General features: G+C 46.3%; 1 protein-coding gene across 1 annotated transcript in view; it reads left to right on the top strand.

The window, feature by feature from the left end:
- Positions 1 to 25,681, top strand: part of LOC121550646 (inactive phospholipase C-like protein 2) — a 101,428-nt gene that overhangs the window by 49,458 nt on the left and 26,289 nt on the right. The window contains exon 2 of the mRNA XM_041862985.2: positions 19,660 to 22,149. Within this exon, the coding sequence (XP_041718919.1) occupies positions 19,660 to 22,149 (2,490 nt within the window). The remainder of the gene's footprint in view (positions 1 to 19,659; positions 22,150 to 25,681) is intronic.

Below are 25,681 nucleotides of genomic sequence, written 5' to 3'. Positions count from 1 at the left end.
ATACCCATACTAGCATACTACATACTTAAACTGCATACTATTTACTCATCATCGCATACTATTTAGCACGTAAAGTTTAGTAAAAAGTATGCAGTATTCCACGGCCGCAACTCAGTAGTGGCTCCTGATTGGCTGAGTAGGTAGGGCGGGGCTGAGTGTGGCAAATTTTTGCCATGTTCAACAGACATGCATCACATTAATAACCAGCCTGATAATAGCTCATTTCCAATTTGATGAATTTCTCTCAACTCTGAATAGAATAGGAATGGAGTTCTAGGCCTACTCAGCCTGGTTATAGGCAGACTATCATATTCGACCTGTACCATAGTAGAACATATACCCCATCCATCCTATTTAAAAATGACTGAAGATAGAAACAGATCATTTGGTTCCATTTCAACATATTTATTAGTGAAACCAAAAACTGTAACATACAGTATATAAATGAAATCAAATAGCCTAGTACACACATCAAAACTGTTCATATGTTCAAATCAAAAGGCTATTGCACATAAAAACATGGCCAGCAACATAATAAACTAAAGCACTGATCATTGGGAATGAGATCAGAATGACTGCGAAGGGTTGATCCATAAATGCAAAAATGTAATAGGTAGCCTACAAATCTAAATCAATCCATATGTTCAAATCAAAAGGCCTGATTAACATGACATCAATAACGCAGCCACATCCCGAGTCCACAGTGTCGACACATTTAGAAATCAAAAGATTGTTTAGTATTTAGTTTAAAAGCTCTGATGAAGGCCAATAAACACTTTTTAGTGAGAAAACAGTCATCCATTTTGGGGATTTTTTTTTAAGGAGAACAAAAACTACTTAGCCACATTTGAACACCACCGCAGAAGCTTTGGGCATCTTCTCGATTAAGTAGCCTAGTTTTGTTGTTTGGCTACTTGAAGAGAACTAGGGCCTATCACTCGCAGCCCACTTCTTTCAATGCATTGTGGAGAAGTGTGCATCGAATTCTACTAGATGAAGAGCCGAAATGAGTCTGACATCCGGGCATTTAAAGTATACTCGATTTTCAAAATGTTGCACACTATTAAACTTTCTTTTTTTGCATACTCAAATGGCGTACTATTTAGGACGCAAATATGTGTATTCGGACACGCCCACTGTATACAGAGCTGTTTTACAATGTTTTTCCTGTTGAAGGTGAATCCTTTGCTGCTTGCTCTCAGACTCCCGCTTTAACATGTTTGCTCTCTGAAGACAATCTTACAGGATTAGACCGATTGCTGCTGCTTTTTTCTCTGCCTTGTGTTTGATCAGATTAGCTCAGTCGTGTGTGTGTGTGTGTATGTGTGAGGATGCGCTTCAGTATGCCATCTCATCCTTCAGGTATCCTCTCTGTCCCTCCCTTTACAAATGCAGAGAGAGAGAGAGAGAGAGCGAGAGAGACAGAAGCAGAGAGAGAAAAAGATAGAAAGAGAAAGATGAAGCGCTTTTTCTCATTTTCTGTCCTCCCTTGATCATCACTCCCAACATTTTTGAAAGGTTTGTGTGGCGTTATCACCTTTCTGCAATGTTACCGCAATGTTGCCTCCTATCTGTGCCAGTGCTAGGACGACGTTGCCCTTGTCCATAATTACTCTAGTAAATCAGGGTGATGGTCATGGTGGCGCGTGCTAAATCACACACAGCCCCACATCGGGGAAATTACAAAGGGGCTGCCAATGCCTCTGCCCCGATGATTAAAGAACGTCCAGTAGCCTAAACACACTAGATTGATAAGAAGAAGAGAAATGGTAGCCGTATTTACTCCCAGTGAATATAGTGCCTTCGGAAAGTATTCAGACTCCTTGATTTTTCCACATTTTGTTACGTTGTATAGGGCTGCTTCCTGCAGATATGGCTGATTAGAAGAAGAGCGAAACGGCGATATTTCTGCTGGGCCGTGAGGGGACTTTCAGCCTATTTGCAGGAGGAAGAGGGGGAAAACGACTGCAGATATTTCTCCTGGATTAAAGAGGACCCTGGGTCTGTAGAATTCCCTACCTGCAGGCAGCAGACAGACAAGCTGACTGTGGAGTGTAAGCTACTACAAGTACTGTACTGTTTGGAGCATAGTTCACTAAGCCAGAGGAAACGCCATTCATTTCCTAAGGAGAGAGACTGTCTGTCAACAAGTCTGAGCTCCCTGTACTCAAAACACTATTGATTTCTGTTGTTCACTTAGACATTTATTAATTGTTCAGTACTGAGCACACAGATTAGTTTTTGTTGAATAATTAATGGAAACTGGTTTATCTTTGAGTCTAGCAATATCTCTCAGTTGTTGAGCTTTAATTTAAGAGATATTCCAATCAGGGATGAGGAGTTTGAGTGGCATGGCTCATTTATGTGATTAATAATGCTTTGTAGTGATGAGGAGATTTTGTGTTCCCAGTGTGTGCCTGCCTACGCCCACCCTCCACGCTGTTGAACACCCACACACACGTAACACGGGTGTTCTTTCAAAGCATACACTCCACAAATAAAGCCTGTCATTGTTGAAGCCATCAAGTACTGTACACTGTTCTCCCTCTTGAAACAAACAAAACAAATGCCTTATGTGGTCCCAGGAGATCTATGAGTAATGCACTGTGTGTGTGTCCTTTTATTCATGCTTTTGAAATATTGTACCTACTGTGTAGAGTCAAGTTCACACACTTTTTAAAATGCATTTTTCCTTCTCTATCTTCGTCTCTTCTATCTTTTTCCCAATCTTTCATTTTCTCTCTCTACAGTACCTCTCTCTCTTTCTCTTTCCCTCCCCATCTCTCTCTCTCTGTCTCTCTCTTTCTCTCTCTTTCTCTCTCTCTCTCTCTCTCTCTCTCTCTCTCTCTCTCTCTCTCTCTCTCTCTCTCTCTCTCTCTCTCTCTCTCTCTCTCTCTCTCTCTCTCTCTCTCTCTCTCTCTCTCTCTCTCTCTCTCTCTCTCTCTCTCTCTCTCTCTCTCTCTCTCTCTCTCTCTCTCTTCTCTCTCTCTCTCACACACACACTTTCTCCTCTCAAGGGTGTGGTGGTGAGGGATGCAGGGGAACGGAGGGGAACGGAGGGGTCTGAGGCCCACAGGAGAGAGGGCTGGAGCGGGGTAGGGAAGGTAGGGTAGAGTAGGGTAGGGGGGCAACGGTGTCCCTGAACCAGGCTATCGCCAGGCAACAGCAGTGTTAGCGCCCCGTGGAGAACAGTAATGACAAGGAGTAGAGAGGGACTAGCCCGGGCAGGTCCTCCCATAAACATCACTGTGATGTAACAGAGCTGAGCTGGGCTGTAGAGCTGCTGTTAGTCTGCCTGCCAGCACACAGCATGGGGCTACACACACACTGCAGGAGAGGAGGAACCACTTTCAATCTTATCTCCTCTCTTTTTCCCTCCTCCTCTTGCATAAAAAGGTGTGTGTGTGTGCATATGTGGTGCTTACGTGCCTGTGTGTCTCCTTTTTCACTGTGCCATGCATATCATTCAATGATATAATAATATGCCATTTAGCAGACGCTTTTATCCAAAGCGACTTACAGTCATGTGTGCATACATTTTTACGTATGGGTGGTCCCGGGGATCGAACCCACTACCCAGGCGTTACAAGCGCCATGCTCTACCAATTGAGCTACAGAGGACCAAAGATTATATCTCTGGAGAAGTGAATAGATTCAGCTAGTGTAGGATCTATTTTTAAATTATTGAAACCTTTTCAATGTTGGTTTTGGTACAGGTCTAGCAAGGCAGCCTGAATCTGACACATTTCATGCTTCATTTGTTGTAATGAAACAACTGTTGAGACAGGCTGCTTTACGTCCTAATTGAACAGGCGGTAGAGAAGTCCCCTGTTAGCCGACTCAGCCAGGGTCATCTACTGTGGCACATAGGGCTGCATAATAATTGAAAAATAATAAAAATATGATATCACGAGGAATAAATACACAATGGGTAATGATAACTTGGCTATATACACGTGGTACCAGTACCGAGTTGATGTGCAGGGGTACGTCAGGTAGCTTAGTGGTTAAGAACTTTGTGCCAGTAACCGAAAGGTAGCTGGTTCTAATCCCCGAGCCGACTAGGTGAAAAATATGTTGATGTGCCCTTGAGCAAGGCACTTAACCCTAGTTGCTTTGGATAAGAGTGTCTGCTAAATGACTACAATGTAATTGAGGTAGATATGTATGTATAGGTAGGGGTAAAGTGACTAGGCAACGAGATAGATAATTAGCAGCAGCGTATGTGATGAGTCAAAAGAGTGCAAAATGCAGATAGTCCTGTTAACTATTTAGCTGGCTTGTGGGTAGAAGCTGTTCAGGAGCTTGTTGGTTCCAGACTTTGTGCATCGGTACTGCTTGCCGTGTGGTAGCAGAGAGGACAGTTTATGACTAGGGTGGCTGGAGTCTTTTTTGGGCCTTCGTCTGACACCGGGTATAGAGGTTCTGGATGGCAGGGAGCTCAGCCCCAGTGATGTACTGGGCCCTACGCACTACCCTCTGTAGCGCCTTGCGGTTGGATGCCAAGCAGTTGCCATACCAAGTGGTGATGCAGCCATTCAAGATGCTCTCAATGGTGTAGCTGTAGAAATTTTTGAGGATCTGAGGGCCCAGGCCAAATCTTTAAAGCCTAATGAGGGGGAAGAGGCTTTGTTGTGCCTTCTTGACGACCGTGTTGGTGTGTGTGGACCATGTTAATTCCTTAGTGATGTGGACAGCGAGAAACTTGAAGCTCTCGACCCGCTCCACTACAGCCCCATCGATAGGTGCGTGCTCGGCCCTCCGTTTCCTGAAGTCCACGATCAGCTCCTTTGTCTTGCTGATGTTGAAGGAAAGGCTGTTGTCCTGGCACCACACTGCCAGGTCACTGTCCGCCTCCCTGTAGGCTGTCTCATCGTCGTCGGTGATCAGGCCTACCACCGTCATGTCGTCAGCAAACGTAATGGTGTTGAAATTGCAATTACAGTTGCTCAGAGAAAGAGATTTTGTTTAACAAATAATTTTAAAAAATCTCAAAAAGGTAGGTGTCTAAATTATTATTGCTAACATCCCCTATTATTGGTAATGGTGAGAGGTTAGCATGTCTAGGGGATAAAATATATCAGATAATCAAATAAGATTATTTAAAAATTAAAAATAGAATGACAAAGCTATAAAACATTATCCTAAATATAAACCATCAACTTAGTGTGAATACCATTAGTGTTTAATATGAGGGTTTTAGCATGACATATCCTCTATATATTTTGACACTTATTTATTTGACTATGTCAAGAGAATACGAATTTGTTGTCAATGTTTTGGCACCAAACAGGTGGCAGTTGTGGAAAAAAAGTCAATAATTGGAAGAATTGCAGAGTTAATTGAAACTAATGCAATTGTTGATTAGATGCTTTTTTCATTAATTAGGCAATTATTTATTGAACCATATGGTCTATCCACTACAAACTCAATATGGACACAGATATATAAAATTAATACTACATGTAAATAATTGTAAAAAATGTATTCAAGTATAAATTACCAAAGTTATCATAGATTACCGTAGATTATCTGTTAATTACCAAAATTACAGAAGATTCCGGTAACTTTGGTAAATTACCAGTGGCTTTCCAACCCTAGCTAGATGTAATGCTGAGTAAAAGATGATGAGAGAGAATGAGAGAAGAAAACAGTAGACCTGGGAGGATTCATTCCAAGGCAGATCATTATTTTCTCTCTGTATTCTCTGCTGTTTACGTGGCACAATAGATTTTTCCTCATCACAAAGAACAAAGCAGCTTGTTTGCCGAGGAACTCCTTGGTGCAGAGTGGTGTTGTGATGCATAAAATAGACTGAGTGAGTGGTTGTGTACACTCTTAGAAAAAAGTGTTCCTAAAGGGTTCTTCGGCTGTCCCCATAGGAGAAGCCTTTTTGGTTACAGGTAGAACCCTTTTTGGTTCCAGGTAGAACCCTTTTGGTGTAGATGTAGAACCCTCTGTGGAAAGGGTTCTACATGGAACCCAAAAGGGTTATACCTGGAACCAAAAGGGTTCTACCTGGAACCGAAACGGGGACAGCCAAAGAACCCTTTTAGGTTCTAGATAGCACCATATTTTCTAAAAGTGTAGTCATGTTCAATACCTGGACCCGTAGAAGGGGAGAAAATGAGAATGCAGCCTTGGTTGAGGTACATTGTGTAAATAAATAAATAAAGGATATAGCTTCCGTAGACTGGTGAGTGGATGGAGGATGCAAATCTCTTCAGGCCTCCTACACCCTCATACTTACCTTGAGTTTCAATACAGGTTCAGGCTGTGCTGAATTCTGTCCCATTCACATTCATATGTACACAATAGTCTCAGCCAATGTCACAGGAAAAATAGTATGTAATTAGGGACATTCGGTGGGACATCTGCTGCATTGGCCATGAAAACTCTCTCCTGACGCTCAAACCTTACATTTTAGTCATTTAGCAGACACTCTTATCCAGAGTTACTTACAGGAGCAGTTAGGGTTGAGTGCCTTGCTCAAGGGCACATCAACAGAGTTTTCACCTAGTCGGCTTGGGGATTCTAACCAGCGACCTTTCGGTTACTGGCCCAAAGCTCTTAACCGCTAGGCTACCTACCTTAGAAGGCACTTAGACCAAATGCCAAGTAAACGTTTGTTGTTTGGTCAAACACACTTTGGCAGCCTCTCCTTCCAACACAGATTTTCACTTTTCACTCTGTCTCCGTCTCTCGCTTTGTCTCTCTCCCGTGTCACTCAGTGCTCTTTTCCAAGAATCAATTAATGTAATGGTAGTCAATAACACCACTCAGTGTGATGTCCCTGACCTTGCCTCAGGGAACCTCTCTCTGCACTGAGCCAGAGGAGATAATAGCCTTCTACACCTCCTAACACCCTGCAGACACGCACAGGCCACAAGGCTGCCCTCACCTGACCTCTACCTCAGCCCCAGCCTCAGCTCCAGCCCCAGCCTCATCCCCAGTCTCAGCCTCCTACCAGTCCCACAATCCACTGCTTTGTGTCCTTACGTACCAGGGGAATCAGGTTGCCACGCAGCGAAAGTGGGTCAGGTGACATAGGGGCTGAGGTGTCAGCTTGTGCTCTTAAAGCTTTTCCCGCCACTCTGCTTTCGTCTCTCTCCCCCGCTCCAGCTCTCCGTCCAGAAGTCTCGGAGGGAATCCTGACCTTAAGAGAAGACGAAGAGATGCCAGATGGGTGGTTTTAAGAACATGCTGTGGTAGCTCTAAAAATAGGGTCCGCTCCTGCACTCTTTCCCTGTGTTCCCCCTGGCTGGCCCTATGAGTGGAAAGCGGGCTCCACTCTGTCTCCTCTCTGGTTTCTCTCCTCTCCTCTCCATCCATCAGCAGATCTGACCCTGACATCCCTCCTCCCTCCCCGCTGCAGTCGATCCCTTCCTGGGCAGGCTGCAGTGGGTCACCTTTGCCCAGTTCTGCAGAGTGGGCATACTGCACTGAACACCCCCCATCACCTTGAGTCCTCCTGCCTGCCTGCTCAACCATGGCCTACATTTGTCTCCTATACAGGAACTGTGCAATTAAGTTGTAAATCATATCAAAGCTAATATAATTAATCAAGACAGAATTATCTCACTTCAATGAAGGAGAGGCTGTTCTAATTGTTGAAGATAAAAGGAGTTAACAGGTGATGTTGGTTAACTACAGTCAATTAGACAACTACAGTAACCGGCTCCCCTCCATGTTCCCTGTTCTGAACACAGACTGGGGCTGTAATACTATGTTATTACAAATGCACTCCAAGTCAGCCATAGTCCATAAACATTTACCTGCACTGAGAAATGATTTAAAAATATATTATTTTAAAAACACAGTCTTAGCTAGAACGCTGCCCCCAAGTATGGTCATGGAAATGGCTCTGATGAATGATCAGTTTATGGAAGTAGTAGGGGGAGAGAGGGAGAGAGAGAGAGAGAGGGAGAGAGAAAGACAGGGGGAGAGAGAAAGAGAGATAGGAATGTTGCCTGCCTGGATAGTGCATCTGGGGTGAGTTCTTCTCTCTGGAGAAGGCAGGAACAATGAGTGTGGAGGGCTGCTGGATCTCCAGGCCTCTCAGGGAGACTGAGACAGAAGGAGCCCAGGAGAGGAGCAGGCTGCTGGGGATTATTTATAGAGTTGAGTGGGCTTCACGGACGCGCGCTTCGCGGGCGTGGAATGTGTCAGAGAGAAAACGCATCATTCATCAAAGCCCTCTGCTCGCTCTGAAACATATTTTTATTTTGCCAAATAGAGAGAGAGAGAGAGAGAGAGAGAGAGAGAGAGAGAGAGAGAGAGAGAGAGAGAGAGACAGAGAGAGAGAGAGAGAGACAGAGAGAGAGAGAGAGAGAGAGAGAGAGAGAGCTGGGCAGCTTTTTTACAAAACAATTTCTGGCTCGATGTGCTCAACTCCTACTCAGGTGACTGAGCTCTACTGAACAGCAGCCAATTAGCCCCCCTCCCTCTGACAACACCTCTACCTTGTCTGCCTGCCTGCCTGCTACTCTGCCTGGGATTGGAGAATACACAGCTCTTGGTGGGCGGGTGGCTACTAGGGCATGGGAGTTGTTGTGTGTGTGTGTGTATGTTTTCTGCCTGTGTGTGTTTATGAATGCATGTATGTATGAGGAGGTCTAGAATAGATTGCTGGACTGAATTGAGTGTGTCATATTGTAGGAAATGTATGCATGGATTCAGGACATCAATGATGACTTGGTGGAGAAACTAGACTGTGGGTGTGTGTGTGTGTGTGTGGACAGTACAGGATGCCCCTCCTGCCTTCCTCCTCCCCCTCCCCTTACCCATGGTCCCAGATGGGGAGTTAAAGGAGAGGAGAAAGAAGTGGGGGAGTGGAGTGGAGGTGCACTGCAGCAGCTGTACAACTCTCAGGCGTCAAACAAGCAGGAAGGGGCACCTCTCTTCCCCCTTCAGCTGCATTGCAGACTGCAGTCAAGGTTACCACAGTCGCCGCGGCGATGGGCTGAGGTATTCAGGGCACCAAGGAGAGGAGAGGCGGAGAGAGAGGAGAGAGCCAACTAGCTTGAGGAAAACGTACCGGCCTCTCTCTCTGTCCCATAATGCATTTATTTATAGCCAGAGAACCTTCATATGCTGACTGATGCAGCTCACAGTCTCACACTCCAACACCGGATTAAGTTTCAGGGCTGGCTAGCGGGGGGAACCAGTTCATTTGTATTTGATTGCATTGATAGAATCTGTCTCCGTATGTCCTCTGTTCTCTTTTTGTCTCTCTCTCCCTCTCTCTCTCTCTCCCTCGCTCTCCCCGTACCATTTACCACACAGCTACAGGCTATATGTGTGTTGTTTCTTCTGATCATGGAGTTATAGGCCTAGTCGAGTCGTAAACAGTTGCTGCTGTGTTTAAATTAGGTTTGAGGCCTTTAGGGAACAGCAGTCTTGACATTCCGTCATATGGCCTAGTGGCTACAACATTCCACATCATAAGTTTTTTTTTTTTTTAAAGTGAGTAGCAATAACGTTACTGTAAATCTAGAATGACTACAATACGCACACAGAGGAAACAGAGGAGGAAGTATGGAAGTCCTGTCAACAGTAGGCTATCCTCACTCACTCACACTCACTCACATTCCTTTACCCCCCCCCCCCTCTCTCTCTCTTTCTCGCTCTCGCTCTCTCTCTCTCTCTCTCTCTCTCTCACTCTCTCTCTCAAAGGCGATTAATTGTGAGTTGGTTAAAAACATCTGCCTTTGTTCGTTGGTATTCAGGCGGTGATGAATCATTTCCCTTGGGGGGCAGGCCAGCGATGCCAGCACACACCACTAGCCCTGCCTAGTGTTTCTGCAGCATCAATCTAATGTCTTTATTGCGGCTCAGTGACTAGCTAGCGCAGCAGATATCGGTAAGGGTTTTGGAGAGACCCATGTGTCAACGCACCAGTGTCAACAATTACACCTTCTTCATCAAAAGTCATCAGTATGGAACTGGGCAAACAACCATTCATGTAAAACCTAATCAAACATCACACTGTAGGCAAATATGACAATGAACAAACATGACTGGAATATAACTGGAAGGCTTTTATGTTACTATTCAATTGGATGATGAACAACAAGGAATAATTTGAGGAGGAACATTTCAAATGTTTTAAATGAACTGAACATGTTGAATTGGAAATATTTCCATTGATCCACTGGTTCACCGATCGCCAATAAAGTGTTTGGCACACACAGGAGCAGTGCTCTGTGTGTGTTGTGTGTGTTGTTGGGTGGGTTGTTGTGATCAGCAAAGGAGGGATATTCAGAGGAGATGGGACATGGTGGATCTGAGATGGCAGATATCAAAGATGAGCAGATTCAGTGAGTTTCAGAAAATGCTCACATCAAGACAGGTCATACAGTGGAACTCCTAACCCTAAACCTAACACCCAACTCTAATTCTAACCCTAACCCTAATTGTAACCCTAAACCTAACCACTATGCCTAAAATAGCCTTTTTGCTTGTGGGGACCGGCTAAATCAAAATCACTTTTTATTTGTCACAAACGCCGAATACAACAGGTGTAGACCTTAGTGAAATGCTTACTTACAAGCCCTTAACTGTCATAACTTCCGCCGAGGCTGCCTCCCCTCCTTGTTCGGGCAGGTTTCGGCGTTCGTCGTCACCGGCTTACTAGCTACTGCCGATCCCATTCTCATCACTCCACTTGTCATGTCTTGTCTTGTCAATCACACACACCTGGTGCTCATTCCCCTAATTAGTATGTGTATAAGTGTGCCCTCTGTTCCCCTTGTCTTTGTGAGTGATTGTTTCATTGTGAGAGCGAGTAGCTCGGTTGAGCTACTCTTCCATTTGTTATTGCCAAGGTGGAATATTTCCCTTGTGATAGTTTCGTTTTGACGCTGGGTGCGTTTTATTTATGTAAACGGAATAAACTCTGGACTTCGGTGATCACCTCCTCCGCCTGACTCCATCATTCACACCTCGTCACATTAACCAACAATGCAGTTTTAAGAAAAATAAGTGTTAAGAAAGTATTTACTAAAATAAACTGAAGTAAAAATAAATGTAAAAAAATTAAATAGAAAAATAATTAAAGAGTAGCAGCTGATCTACCCCCTAAAAAAAAAAAAAAAAAAAGAGCAGCAGTAAAATAGCAGTAACGAGGCTATATACAGGGGGTACCGGTACAGAGTCAATGTGTGGGGGCACAGGTTAGTTGAGGCAATTGAGGTAATATGTACATGTAGGTAGAGTTAAAGTGACCATGCATAGACAATAAACAGAGAGCAGCAGCGGCGCAAAATTGGGGGTGGGGGGGTCAATGCAAACAGTCCGGGTAGCCATTTGATTAGCTGTTCAGGAGTCTTATGGCTTGGGGGTAGAAGCTGGACCTAGACCCGGCACTCCGGCACCGCCTGCTGCGCGGTAGCAGAGAGAACAGTCTATGACTAGGGCGGCCGGAGTTCTTGGCAATTTCTAGGGCCTTCCTCTGACACCGCCTGGTATAGAGGTCCTGGATGGCAGGAAGCTTGGCCCCAGTGATGTACTGGGCCGCACACACTACCCTCTGTAGTGCCCTGCGGTCGGAGGCCGAGCAGTTGCCATACCAGGCGGCGATGCAACCAGTCAGGATGCTCTCGATGGTGCAGCTGTAGAACTTCTTGAGGATCTGAGGACCCATGCCAAATCTTTTCAGTCTCCTGAGGGGGAATAGGCGTTGTCGTGCCCTCTTCACGACCGTCTTGGTGTGTTTGGGCCATGATAGTTCGTTGGTGATGTGGACACCAAGGAACTTGAAGCTCTCAACCTGCTCCACTACAGCCCTGTCGATGAGAATGGGGGCGTGTTCACTTGTCCCTACTTGTTCAAAAGTTTCTTGTTGTACTATCCTTGGGAGGACTTCTGGTCCCCACAAGGATAGTAAAACCAAACCACACACACACACACACAGTGGAAAATATCTTAAAAGAGAAAATGTGCCCTCTAAGCAATAAGAATGTGATTCAACAGAGAGAGACAATATGACAATGTGAGACATTGCGGTGCAGGAGATAGGAACAGTTATCTAACCTAATCCACCATGTTTCTTAGAACATCTAGGAGGTGTGATTTCAAACATCATGGTTCAAATAACATTCTGTGACATCAGAGAGATGAGACATGAAACAACCCCCCCCACTCCATTTTACCTCCTCCCTAAGTGTCACCCTCAGAGGGCGTACTCCCCTTCCCCCTTTCAGTTTCTCTACCCGTCACAGGGCTGAAATAGTATTGTGCAGGAGTAGATAATTGGCCCCATCGGAGATGCATGGGGCTGGATGGAGAGAAGGGGAGAAGAGAGGTAGATGAGAGTAGAGGAGAGGCAAACAACAGGAGAGGAGGACTGCTCCCTCCCTCCCCAGAGTCATATGCAGTCAATTCAGATAGGTGGGATATGATGAACGACCGCTCCAGCCTCCACCAACGGCCTTTCACTGTCAGCAGGCTACATGTATCGAAGGGTTTCATGACGGACAGTAAAAATATTGTATTGTAACTGATGTATTTCGAACAGCCTATAAGTCTCTCTCCCCTGTTATTAGAGTTGGTATACGGGAGTTCAATACCATTGACCAGCCTCTCTGTGGCCCCTGTAATTAATTGATTGTTTGGTGCAGTTTGGCTTGTTTAAAGAGTTTCCAGTCATTATTGGAGAAAAAATTGAAAGAGCGTTAACACATACTGTATTGGTTTTAGTTTTCAGGGCACATCCGTAGAAGAGCGCACCTGCATACACACACACACACATACACACACACACAATACCTTCAGACAGAAAGAAAAATACACTCAGAGCATACCAGAGTAGCATATGCTAATTTAATACAGGCACACACACACACACACACGGCATTAGTGAACTACTTACTGAGTGGGATTTAGCTACTAGTTATGTCTGTTAAAACTGCAACAATGCTGCTGAGTTGTGGGTTGAGATGGCTTCACCGACTGTGATTTCCTCAGACTGGCTTGCTGAGATTCTGTCAAGACAGATTTCCTCATGAACAACTTCTGCGTGGGTGAGAGTCAAACTCACCATGTGAGACTCTAAACTGCCGTCATGTGAGAGATTAGCGTAACAAATACCAGAATGTTGACAGTGGCTGTGTGAATCTCTCTTCCTCTCTCTCTCTCCTCGCCCCTCTCTTTCCACATCTTTCCTGCTCTCTGTTGCGTTTTACCCTTGTAAAAGGTGAGTGATGTGTGCTTAGCGCAGGCTGTAGCTGGATTCAGATATCACCCAGTGTGTGATGGTGATGAGGGATAGGGGAGGTTGGGTAATGGTGTGGTAATACCAGATCAGTGGAGTCTAACCCCTGATGACCTGTCACAGTGCTGGGACAAGCTGCAGGGCTCACCTCACCGGCCATGCTGGCCTGTCAAATCCCCCAGGCTAATGGCTGTCTGGCTCCTCTGCCTGTATGTACTGTATGTATACAGGACTGTGTAGCCGGGACGGAGCTGTGACTGCTTGTCTCAGTGTGTGTGTGTGTGTGTGTGTGTGTGTGTGTGTGTGTGTGTGTGTGTGTGTGTGTCTGTGTAGGCTTTCATGCTCATTCCTCTGCTCATCTCCCCCATGAGTCACTGTGTGTTTGGAGAGATAGAGAAAGAGAGATGACGTCATCCGCTCTCCTCTGTTCCGCTTTTCTTTCCACCACGGCCCTGTGGTGTGGGTTATTCATGGCTCCAGCTAGAGTTCCATGGACTTCTTCATGACATTCTACTTGTTGCAGAGGATGTAGTACAAGGACTTTAGCAGAGTCGTTTGCTCTAGTGCTAAGCCACCCAGACAGGCCTGCCAGTGCAGTGGCGTGGTGAATGGAGCAGTATGTCAAAGTCCCACAGGAAGAGATAACCATCCCTAAGGGGACGCAGTCATCACTGCCCTATTCAACGCTGTGGATTCAGCACAGCAGAACACACTGTTGGCTTTCACACTCTACAGGCCTGTGCATTGGCATGTGGCAGCAGCCTTATCTATCCTGTGTAGAGATGTGTGTTATTTGAGTGGCTGAGCTGTTTGTTTGTGTATGTAAGAGTAGTGTGCAGCTCCACTGACTCTCTCTGAGCAGGCCTGTGTAGCCACACTGTAGTGGGAGAGGTCAGGCAGACAGGGCACCCCCGAGGTCCTTGGGGGTCCTGACACTCCACAGACTCCCATCTGGCCCTGGGGAGGGGCAGGCAGGGCCAGGGCAGGCCTGATAGGGATGCATTCCTGCCTGGGTCTACAACGGTACGGGCTGGGGGAGGGAAGGATAGACAGAGGGTAGGAACACATGAGAAAGATATGGGAGTTTTGGAGAGGAGCTAATGAATACTGATCATAGTGATGGATAAAGAAGTACATATACCTTGCAGCAACCTTCCAAGTCTTCCCTATAGGAGGTGGGAGGTAGGCACCATCATAAGGTTCATAATATGCAGTCAATGGGATATTTAAGCAATAAGGCACGAGGGGGTGTGGGTATTTGGCCAATATACCACGGCTAGGGCTGTTCTTCTGCACGATGCAATGCAAAGTGCCTGGATACAGCCCTGAGCTGTGGTATATTGGCCATATACCACAAATCCCTGAGGTGCCTTATTGCTATTATAAACTGCTTACGAACGTAATTAGAACAGTAAAAATCAATGTTTTGTCATACCCGTGGTATACCCACGTCTTTCAGCTAATCAAGTAGACATTTTATGTCAAGCAGTGAATATCTTTATCCAGATCTAGCAAACCAGTCTTGTGTATACGCTACAGTGGACCTCAGAAGGTTTGTCACACTGATTGTCTTGAGTTAAGTGAGGAGCATTCTCCACGTCGGACCAGTTTAAGGGGTAGCGGTAGCCAGACGAGCATGTGACAGACAGACAGACAGGGTTGATGTGAGGAGAGCGGGTGTGACGCTGCCCTTCACAGGACGATGGGGCTTGTCTCACAGCCTGCCTGTCCCCATCAGCGTCACCCCTCCATCAGGCCCAGTCATAAACCCCCCTTACCCCACCACCATCCCCACCCACCCTGACTCCGCTGGGGGCGCTCAGACGCCTTCACACACAACACACACAGGGTTACCAAAATACCCCCGTCACCCCAGCAACAGCAGCAACAGGCGAGGGAGGCGAGATAGGGCGAAGTTGGCCTGCAGCTGAGCTGACCACCAGAACAGGGCAGACAGACATCTCTGCCAGGAAACAGCCTGGAGGGAGGGGTGAGAACATGAAGCGATGGGGTAAAGGGGAAGGGGTAAACAGAGAGAGGGGATGTGGAGAATGGAAAGGGTGAGAGAGACAGAGAGAGGGAAACGGACAGAGAGAGAGAGAGAGTGAGAGAGAGGGACGGATGGGTTTATTGGTATGTTGTGTTTTTTGTTGTCATGACCTTCTTGTCTCCTGCAGTCCTTTTAGAGCTGTGGTTTAATTGAACAATAAAACCCGAAGTTCTCCAAACCATCTATGGCAATCAATGCAGCTGATTTTTATTTTATTTAACTAGGCAAGTCAGTTAAGAACAAGTTCTTATTTACAATGACGGCCTACACCGGCCAACTGTGCGCTGCCCTATGGGACTCCCAATTACGGCCGGTTGTGATACAGCCTGGAATCGAACCAGGGGGTATGTAGTGACGCCTCAAGCACTGAGATGCAGTGCCTTAGACCGCTGCGCCACTCGGGAGCACTCGGGTCAATCAAGATGAAAACTCAACAAAACAGTATCTGTGTGACAATTAAAATATTGTAGTCCACACACACCCGTGCCCAGGAATGTATACACTCATACACACAGATCCTTCTGTGTGCCTGCTTTAATGTGATTGAGGGAGATCAGAGAGCAACAGATTGTCCTGCTGAGCCCTCAGGCTAATTATAACTTCATGGAGGGTCAGCTAATGAAACACAAGATTACCCACACCCTTTGACCTTTAGAGCTCACAGCACTTCCCAAAAGGAGGCAGACCTGGAAACAATCTCCCATGTCCAACACTTCGCCTCCTCCCCCCTCCCCCCTCTTCCTTCTATCTGCTTTCTGTCTGAGAGAGCTTCCCTCACGCACACACACATCCTTAGAACGCCATGCAGCTCAGTCTGGTGTACTCTTAAAACAGAAGAAAACTACAAAGTATCCGTTCTCCTTTTGGTACGGGACTAAAATAGACTCTCTGACCGCCGTCTGAGTGGTCGCCTGTAGTTCTCTGGTCCTGTGAAGAAGCCAAATGGGGAGGGACTTGGAAGCCATCTCATAATTATTGCCCCCGGCGTCATCGATGTGGGCGCTAGGGGGAGGGAGGGGAGTGTGCAGGGTGGGTGGTGGGGGAGGGAGGGGAGCCCATGCAGGGTGGGTGGTGGTGTGGTGGTCCATGATGTTGTGAACTTCATCCCAAATGGCACTCTATTCCCTATATAGTGCACTGGACCCTTATCAAAAGTAGAGCACTATATAGGGAATAGGGTGTCATTTGGGACGCAATCTTACTCCCTCTGTGAAGTGGTTCACACAGCCCCTTTACCTCTATATCACCTCTTAGGCTGGGGGTGGCAAGTAGCCTAGTGTTGGGCCAGTAACCAAAAGCTTGTTGGTTCAAATCCTGGAGCTGACTAGATGACAAATCTGTTGATGTGCCCTTGAGCAAGGCACTTAACCCTAATTTCTCCAGGGTCACAGTCAATAATGGCTGACCCCTGGCTGTGACCCCACTCTCCGAGGGTGTCTCAGGGGGAGTGGGATACGCAAGAAACACATTTCCAATTCACATGTGTATAATACACACTTGTATATGATTATTATTATATATTATTATTATATTGGTATCTGTTGAGTGAGAGTGAAGTAGTGCTTCTCTTCCCTCCAGCTGAACCAACAGATCGTCTTGGAGGTGGTTCATGTTTTACTATGCCCCGATGATTCCTGGCACTGTTTCACACAACAACTGAATGCAAATGCAAAGAATTTATTGGAAAGGGGGGGCGAAAAACATATACCCGTATTTATCCTTCTTAGATTGTTTATGGCTCCCATGACACTGCCCCCGTGGTGGGGTGCCCTGGTAAAGCCAAGGCCTGTTTTCGCTGGTGACTGGAGGCTGTTTTTTTAACACCTGCTGTGCTTACCTTTTGAACTGGGTGGTCTGGGTACTGGTCCACAACACTCCATCTGTTACTGAGACACTTTACCATGCTGTGCTGAGAATCCATAATGGACTAGGTATTTAATTATTTTCAACCAGGGCTAATACCTTCTGACTTCAAAAGGTTTGAATTCAATGATTTATAGGGTGTCCACCCATTCTGCCCAGAGTGGGTGAAAACGCGCTTTGGTGATGAAATGTCACTTCCTTATGTTATAAAATGCATTTTACCAAGACAAATATGATTCTTCATGTTCTGAATCGTTCAGTGGGGTCTTTCTCTAACGTATCATTAACATTATATCCAAGAAGTCGGATTTTGTAACCTAATACATCTGATAATAAGAACTGAGCTCTGTTGACAAAGTGGTGCCGCTTTGAGGATGTTACATGTGGTGGTCGTATGAAAAGTTGTTTCCGTGGGTCTCAAAAAGCAAAATGAACATGACACAAGCTGAATTAAATGTAAAAGGCTTTGAAAATAAAAAGCTTGCAGTACACTCAGTGCTCCGTTGACATTTCACAGAGATACGCTTGTTTTTCGGAGAAATCGTGATGTCGCATCAGGCATCGTCTGCTACTGCCTGTCAGGTGTAAGATGGATGGCTTTGAGGTGTTTCACTGGGGCTGGGGGGCTAAACTATGCTCTGGGGGGGATGTATCAGGTCTGTAAACAAATAGAGAGGATTCACAAAAAGCTCAGATTCACAGACAGTATAGAGAGTGAGTGAGCTAGATTGAGTGTCTTTCCGCCATTTAGTGTCACGAAAGATTTCGTTGCTCAGTGAAGCGATGCCAAGTGACAAGCCGATAGCTCATTATGTCTGATTTGCCTTCATGAAAACTTCTTACAAGTCGATTCCCACTTTATAATTCAGTAAGGAGAAATTGTTCACCCTTATTCACAGATTCATACACATTTGGAATAGTTTGTGTCGCAGAGGTCATTATTCCCTGTGTGTGTGCGTTATCTCACTCCCTCTTAGTATGCAGGTCCAATAGGGATATTGGATAATACCTACAATACTGTATAGCGGTAGGTCTGGATGTCAATTCTGTGTTTGCCAGTTACAATGAAAGTTTCCCCATTTCTTGACAGGAGCCTTTCTGTCTTTCTATTTCTCTCTCTTTATCTCTCTCTCTTTATCTCCATGTCATTATCTCTAACTCCCCAGTCAGTCTTATAATATAATCTGTAAGGATCCAGAGCTGCCCAGGAGTTACTGAGGGAGATAAGACTAATTAGAAATGCACTGGGCTCTGCAAATATTGCATTACAGGCTCTGCTAGTGCCTGTTGTCTGCCTCTAAAAAAGAAATGAATGTACAATGTTCATTCATTCCCACTCCTGATAAGTTTCAAGTTTTAACGTCACGTGCACAAGTACAGTGAAATGCCTTTCTTGCAAGCTCTTATTAAAAAAATGCAGTAATCAATATCAATGTAGTGCTATAAAATAATGTAAAGTACATCAAAACCACACAAGAAATAGAAATAAGAAATACGAAATAAGAAGAACACTAGTAAGTATGTAATTCCAATACGATATTTACAAGTGTGTGTGTGTGTGTTGGAGTGTCAGTGTGTGTGAGTGTGTAGAATCCTGTGAGTGTGCAAAAAGAATAATAACAAATATTGATAAATATTTAACCTGAAAATCTCATTTGCAGCTTTATTGTAGTTTGAATCTTTGTTTTGAAGGCCCTTATGAGTGTTTGAGGAATTACACTATTGAAACATTAGCCAAAACAAAATGGTATCCACTGCCTCATGCCCCTATCATTAAACTGAGTGCTGCACTTCTAAACAGAAACAGTCCTCGTACGGCATGCATTATATTACCATTTGTCTTGAGGGGAGACCATGGGAGTTACGTTTGCCTTCACCACGCAGTTACACAATGTAAACTGGGAGCTGAATAATCTGACAAGGAAATATGCATTTTAAACATGCATCTGATTATCATCCCAAAGGTCAATGTCTTTTTGTGTTGACACAACACACAATGTTATGAATCTGTTAATAGTTTTGGTTTTGTTATTTCTGCTGGCAGTCAACTGTCAGAACAGGCACGGCATGGGGCATCCATGGCACTGTGCCAGCACTAATGACCAAACCTCCGGGGGGTTGGCTTGGTGGGGGGTGAGCAGGGGAAGGAAGGGGGTGGCTGTGTGAAAACACAAATGTCCTCCATAACTGCTCTTCTGATGATAGGTTGTTAATGCCTGCTGTCAGAGCCAGTGTGGTTTAGCACAGCCCAGAGGGAGGTAAATCAGATCCATCTTTACCTGCCAGCAGCACAGGGACAGTCTGTGTTTACATTTTGTGTCCGCAGTGTACACATCCATCCACGTAGGTGTTTCATCTCCTTGCGATGAAAGGACTGCTCTGCTCTTTGTCTCCTAGATTTAGACTCTCCTGGCTTATGTAATCAAGTTATATATCAGTCTCATCAATCTGTTTTATGTGGATGTGTTTGGAAGGAGAAAAGGCAATGTGTCGCTAACGTACTCTCTCTCTCTCTCTCGTTCCCTCTCTCCAGGATGGCTCCAAGCAGAGGCAGGTGAAGCAGAAGAAGACTGTCTCCTTCAGCTCCATGCCCAACGACCGTAAGATCAACAGCACAGCCGCCTGCATGGCCTTCATGATGGAGGGCTGCGAGATGAAGAAGGTGCGCTCCAACTCGCGTATGTACAACCGCTACTTCCTGCTGGACCCGGACATGCACTGGCTCCGCTGGGAGCCCTCCAAGAAGGACTCAGAGAAAGCCAAGTTGGAGATCAAGAGCATCAAGGAGGTTCGTCTGGGGAAGAAGACCCCTGTGCTGCGCAGCAATGGCCTGTCCGACCAGTTCCCAGACGAGTGCGCCTTTTCCATCATCTACGGGGACAACTATGAGTCTCTGGACCTGGTGGCCAGCACGGCTGATGTGGTCAGCACCTGGGTGATGGGCCTCCGTTACCTGGTCTCCTACGGGAGGCACACGGTGGAGGTGGCTGAGCCTAGCCAGCCCAGCCTGAGGACCTCCTGGATCGGATCGGTGTTTGAGCTGGCTGACATGGAGAGGAACGGCCACATTGACCTGTTCAGGGCCACCCAGATCATCAAGGGGCTCAACCTGGGAATGAAGGAGTCCCGGATAGAGCTGAAGTTCAAGGAGCTCCAGAAGGCCAAAGACCAGTACGGGGAGGACATTGACATGGAAACCTTTGTGGAGGCCTACTGTGAGCTGTGCACAAGGCCAGAGATCTTCTTCCTGCTGGTGCAGTTCTCCAGCAACAAGGAGTACCTGGACAGCAAGGATCTGATGCTGTTTGTGGAGGTGGAGCAGGGCATGGAGGGCGTGACGGAGGACATGTGCCGGGACATCGTCCAGAAATATGAGCCGTCCGCCGAGGGCCGGGAGAAGGCTAGCCTCTCCATCGACGGCTTCACGCACTACCTCCTCTCCTCCGAGTGTCACATCTTCGACCCCCAGCACAAGCGGGTGTGCCAGGACATGAGCCAGCCGCTCTCCCACTACTACATCAACTCTTCGCACAACGCCTCCCTCCTAGAGGACCACTTCTGGGGCTCCTCCGACATCAGCAGCTACATCCGGGCCCTGAAGATGGGCTGCCGCAGCCTGGAGGTCATTGTGTGGGACGGCCCTGACAACGAACCTGTGGTCTACGTGGGGAGCTCGGTGGCATCTCAGCTAGCCCTCTGCAAGGTCTTGGATATTATAAACCAGTATGCATTTGAGAGCTCTGAGTACCCCCTCATCCTCTGCCTGGTGACACACTGCTGCATCCCCCAGCAGAGGGTCATGGCTCAGCACATGAAGAAGATCCTGGGAGACAAGCTGTACTTGGACGCCCCCGGCTCAGAGGACCACTATCTACCCTCCCCAGAGAAACTCAAGGGTAAGATCCTGCTGAAGGGCAAGCGGCTGCCCCCAAACTACCCCGAGTCAGAGGGGGAGGTGACTGATGAGGAGGAGGGTCTGGAGATGTCCAGGAGGGTGGGGGCAGATGATAAGGACCATCTCAACGGCCTTGGCTGCAAACGGCTGAGGCTGTGTAAGGAACTGTCAGACCTGGTCTCCCTCTGTAAGTCAGTGCAGTTTAGGGACTTTGACATCTCCAAGAGGGATCAGAAATACTGGGAGATGTGCTCTTTCAATGAGGTCGACGCCAACAGGTTCGCCAACGAGTTTCCCGAGGACTTTGTGTGCTACAACAAGCGCTTCCTCTCCAGGGTGTACCCTACTCCGATGCGGATCGACGCCAGTAACATGAACCCCCAGGACTTCTGGAAGTGTGGTTGCCAGATTGTGGCCATGAACTACCAGACCCCGGGCCTGATGATGGACCTCAACCTGGGATGGTTCAGGCAGAACGGGAACTGTGGCTACGTGTTGCGGCCTGCCATCATGAGGGAGGAGGTGTCATACTTCAGTGCCAACGCCAGGGAATCCCTGCCAGGGGTGTCCGCCCAGCTTCTCCACATCAAGGTAATTAGCGGGCAGAACCTGCCCAAGCCCCGGGGCTCCGCTGCAAAGGGAGACGTGGTGGAACCCTACATCTACGCGGAGATCCACGGCATCCCGGCAGACTGCGCCGAGCAGAGGACCAAGACGGTCTCTCAAAACGGAGACAACCCCGTCTTTGATGAGAGCTTTGAGTTCCAGATCAACCTGCCGGAGCTGGCGGCGCTACGCTTCGTAGTGCTGGACGATGATTACATCGGAGACGAGTTCATCGGCCAGTACACCATCCCCTTTGAATGTCTGCAGCCGGGCTACAGGCACGTCCCCTTGCAGTCGCTGACGGGGGAGTTTCTACCCAACTGCACCCTGTTCGTACATGTGGCCATCACCAACAGGAGGGGAGGGGGCAAGGCCCACAAGAGAGGCCTGTCGGTGAGGAAGGGCAGGAAGGCTCGTGAGTACACCTCCACCAAGACCACCGGGATCAAGGTGGTAGACGAGCTCTTCAGAGCATCCACCCAGCCTCTGAGGGAAGCCACAGACCTCCGGGAGAACGTCCAGGTAAAGGACTTAACATTCATTACATGTACACATTTTTATACATTCTTTGAAGGAGCAGTAAGGCAGGCACTTTCCCTTGCATACATTACATCTGAAAATGACATCAGGTTGGGTGATGTGGAGATATTAAGCTGTCGTGATTGTGTCTCAGCCTACATTTCCATAATGGAATACAATAAAGCTGTTCAATCCTTCCACGAGAGCTAGAAGGAGACACCAATTAGGAGTGAGGGAGCCTGGGAAGAAATAGGATAGCACAATTAGTAGCTAGACGGGTGCCCCCTTAGCACCTCACTGAATAGGAACAAAACATTGTTGAGGTGACTCTCAGTTCGTTCTCTGTTTGTCCCTCCGATGGATAGAGAAACATTGCTAATTGTGTTGTATTTACATTATGTAAAAGGAAGGAGCAATAAATGATAATGTCAGTAAAGCTGGACAATTAAAAGGCTTATGTAAAGTGTCATCATTAAGCGGATGAGGGTCTGTGTTGTTAGGCTCTTAGAGCACCCTTATGAACCCCCCACAGAAATGATAAATGACGAACCAGTCATGTTTCATAATAGTTTGTTATGAATCCCCCCTTCTCCCTCTACCCCTACCCCTGAGATTATAAATAGCCATCAATTTATGTTTTGTAATAGTTTATATTCAGATGTTTGTCAGGAGAGGATTCGACTACAGTTCGGCTACAGCTTGTAATTGTTGTTGTCATGATTGAAGGACGTAAAATGAAGCTTTTCTCTGTCTTGTCTGGTCTATTGTCTGTCTGTGTGATGATAAAGGATGCGAGGAGGCTTTACACGCCCTATATACTTTGTACATCAACTGTCTGGTTTAGACTGGCAGGCCTCTTGTCCTGTCTGACAGATTTGAGAATATACTATTTCTCTGGATACTTTGAACTTCATCAGGGTCAGACGTCGACTCATAGTTTGTTGACATTTATTTATATCCCAGGTAGGTTATGGGCTTTTTAACTCCATCAACAACACTTGATTTACCTGAGGAATGGAATGGACCTGGTTCCTTAATAAACCAACTGCCACAGCTCTAGGAAGATAAAAGCTCATTATAAAAATGTGAAAACACAGAGCATCATAAAACTCATTTTTCATATTTTTTAATTTCTCTCTTTCTCTATTTTTGTCTTCCCTCCATTCTTTCTTAGCTCCATTCCTACTATCATTCCTAATTGGATTTCCTTCTTTACTACAGTAGCTCATGAGCACTTATTGTTTCATGTGAGGGATTTAGGCCTATTTCAAATAATCTCAAACAGGCAGTAGTTTAGGCTGCATAGTCATAGAATTTAAATCCTCCATATCCGTCTATCGCATAGTACTGCAGTTGCATCAATTCGACAATAGCTCTCTTTTTTCTGAAGAGGAAGGATGTTTTCTTAATTAATATTTCTGCAATGATAGTTTGTTATGAATGGCGTCCATGCAAATATGTTTTCTCAAGGGTTGAGATGATAGTTTACACAAAGGAGAACTGCAATGCAAACCCATAGCTAGGTCTCAGGGGAATTCATAACAGTACTTATTATGACAATTCCTCTGCATATTGGCATCAATTTGTACAATGTCTCTCCAAGCACTGAAAAAGCTGTTGTAGTACCAGTAAATAACAAATGTAACAAATGTATGATTGTTAGATGTTGTGTTTGTTAGCGAAGGAAGGAAACTAGGTCACTATGTATCTTCAGTCTGTGATCGCTATGAACCCAGGTACATAGAGCTACCTACTTTCTCAGCTCCCAGATGCTCTGTTTTCAAATCACTACCCCAGATATCAGCACGATTGACTCCTGATCCCAGGTACTATACTTAATCATCCTTTCAGAGCCTTTAGGACTGTCTCCAGACCTGTTGTTGTTGTGTCTTAGGCTAAACCCCAGCATCACTGGAGAGCTGTGGTAGGTAGGTAGGTCTGTTTTCCCGCTAGCCAAGCTCAATTTAGGCCTAAGGACATGGCGAACAAGAGCCAAGACCACAATAACTAAGCAGGGGATGTGATCGGGCGACAGGTAGCTTAGTGGTTAAGAGCGTTCTGCCAGTAACCGAAAGGTCGCCGGTTCTAATCCCCGAGCCGACTAAGTGAAAAATCTGTCGATGTGCCCTTGAGCAAGGCACTTAACCCTAATTGCTCATGTAAGTCGCTCTGGATAAGAGCGTCTGCTAAATAACTAAAATGTAAATGTGATCCAAGATCCTGTGGCATGCTGTCATACATTTTTCATTTGTTGAAATTGATGCAGATGATCTTGACTCTCTTTTCTAAAAAGGGCATCTCGTTTTCCCAGGCAATGTTACAGAAAAAGGAGATGTTGTTGTGTTCCAGACTTGAAATTAATACTGTAATTTTAGGGAATAGTTTTGCTGTTGAATTATAGTGTTGGAACGGAAGTGGAGGGTAATTTGCAGGCAAATCAGCGGATACAATCTATACCAGTAAATACTCTGTTTAGAGAAATGTTTTTATTGTGAAAGGCAACTGAACATATTTGGGGACTCGATAAAAGCGTCATGCAGTTAAATGTGGTTCGAAGCAAGATTCCTGACACAGATACTGTCAGTTAATCATTTTGTCACACTTTATTTGTTTTAGTCCAGATTTTCCATCTCTAGATGCTCAACAGATGGTCATACTAACTGCTTGCTGATGTTACGGTTAGGTTGAGGTTTAGAAAAAGGATTAGGGTGAGGGTTAAGGTAAGGGTTAGGGTTAGGGTTAGGGTAAGGGTTACATTTAGGGTTAGGATAAGGGTTTACATTTACATTCACGTCATTTAGCAGACGCTCTTATCCAGAGCGACTTACAAATTGGTGCATTCACCTTATAGCCAGTGGGATAACCACTTTACAAGATTTGTTTATTTTTTTTATTTTTTTATTTTTTTGGGTGGTGGGGTAAGGGGGGGTAGAAGGATTACTTTATCCTATCCCAGGTATTCCTTAAAGAGGTGGGGTTTCAAGTGTCTCCGGAAGGTGGTGAGTGACTCCGCTGTCCTAGCGTCGTGAAGGAGCTTGTTCCACCATTGGGGTGCCAGAGCAGCGAACAGTTTTGACTGGGCTGAGCGGGAACTGTGCTTCCGCAGAGGTAGGGGGGCCAGCAGGCCAGATGTGGATGAAAGCAATGCCCTCGTTTGGGTGTAGGGACTGATCAGAGCCTGAAGGTACGGAGGTGCCGTTCCCCTCACAGCTCCGTAGGCAAGCACGATGGTCTTGTAGCAGATGCGAGCTTCAACTGGAAGCCAGTGGAGTGTGCGGAGGAGCGGGGTGACGTGAGAGAACTTGGGAAGGTTGAACACCAGAAGGGCTGCGGCATTCTGGATGAGTTGTAGGGGTTTAATGGCACAGGCAGGGAGCCCAGCCAACAGCAAGTTGCAGTAATCCAGACGGGAGATGACAAGTGCCTGGATTAGGACCTGTGCCGCTTCCTGTGTAAGGCAGGGTCGTACTCTCCGAATGTTGTAGAGCATGAACTACAGGATCGGGTCACCGCCTTGATGTAAGCGGAGAACGAC

Source organism: Coregonus clupeaformis, chromosome 35 (assembly GCF_020615455.1).
Source record: "Coregonus clupeaformis isolate EN_2021a chromosome 35, ASM2061545v1, whole genome shotgun sequence".
In the NCBI taxonomy this organism is placed as follows: Eukaryota; Metazoa; Chordata; class Actinopteri; order Salmoniformes; family Salmonidae; genus Coregonus; species Coregonus clupeaformis.
The sequence above is the reverse complement of the archived record's forward strand: the minus strand, read 5'-3'. Positions and strand labels throughout refer to the sequence as shown.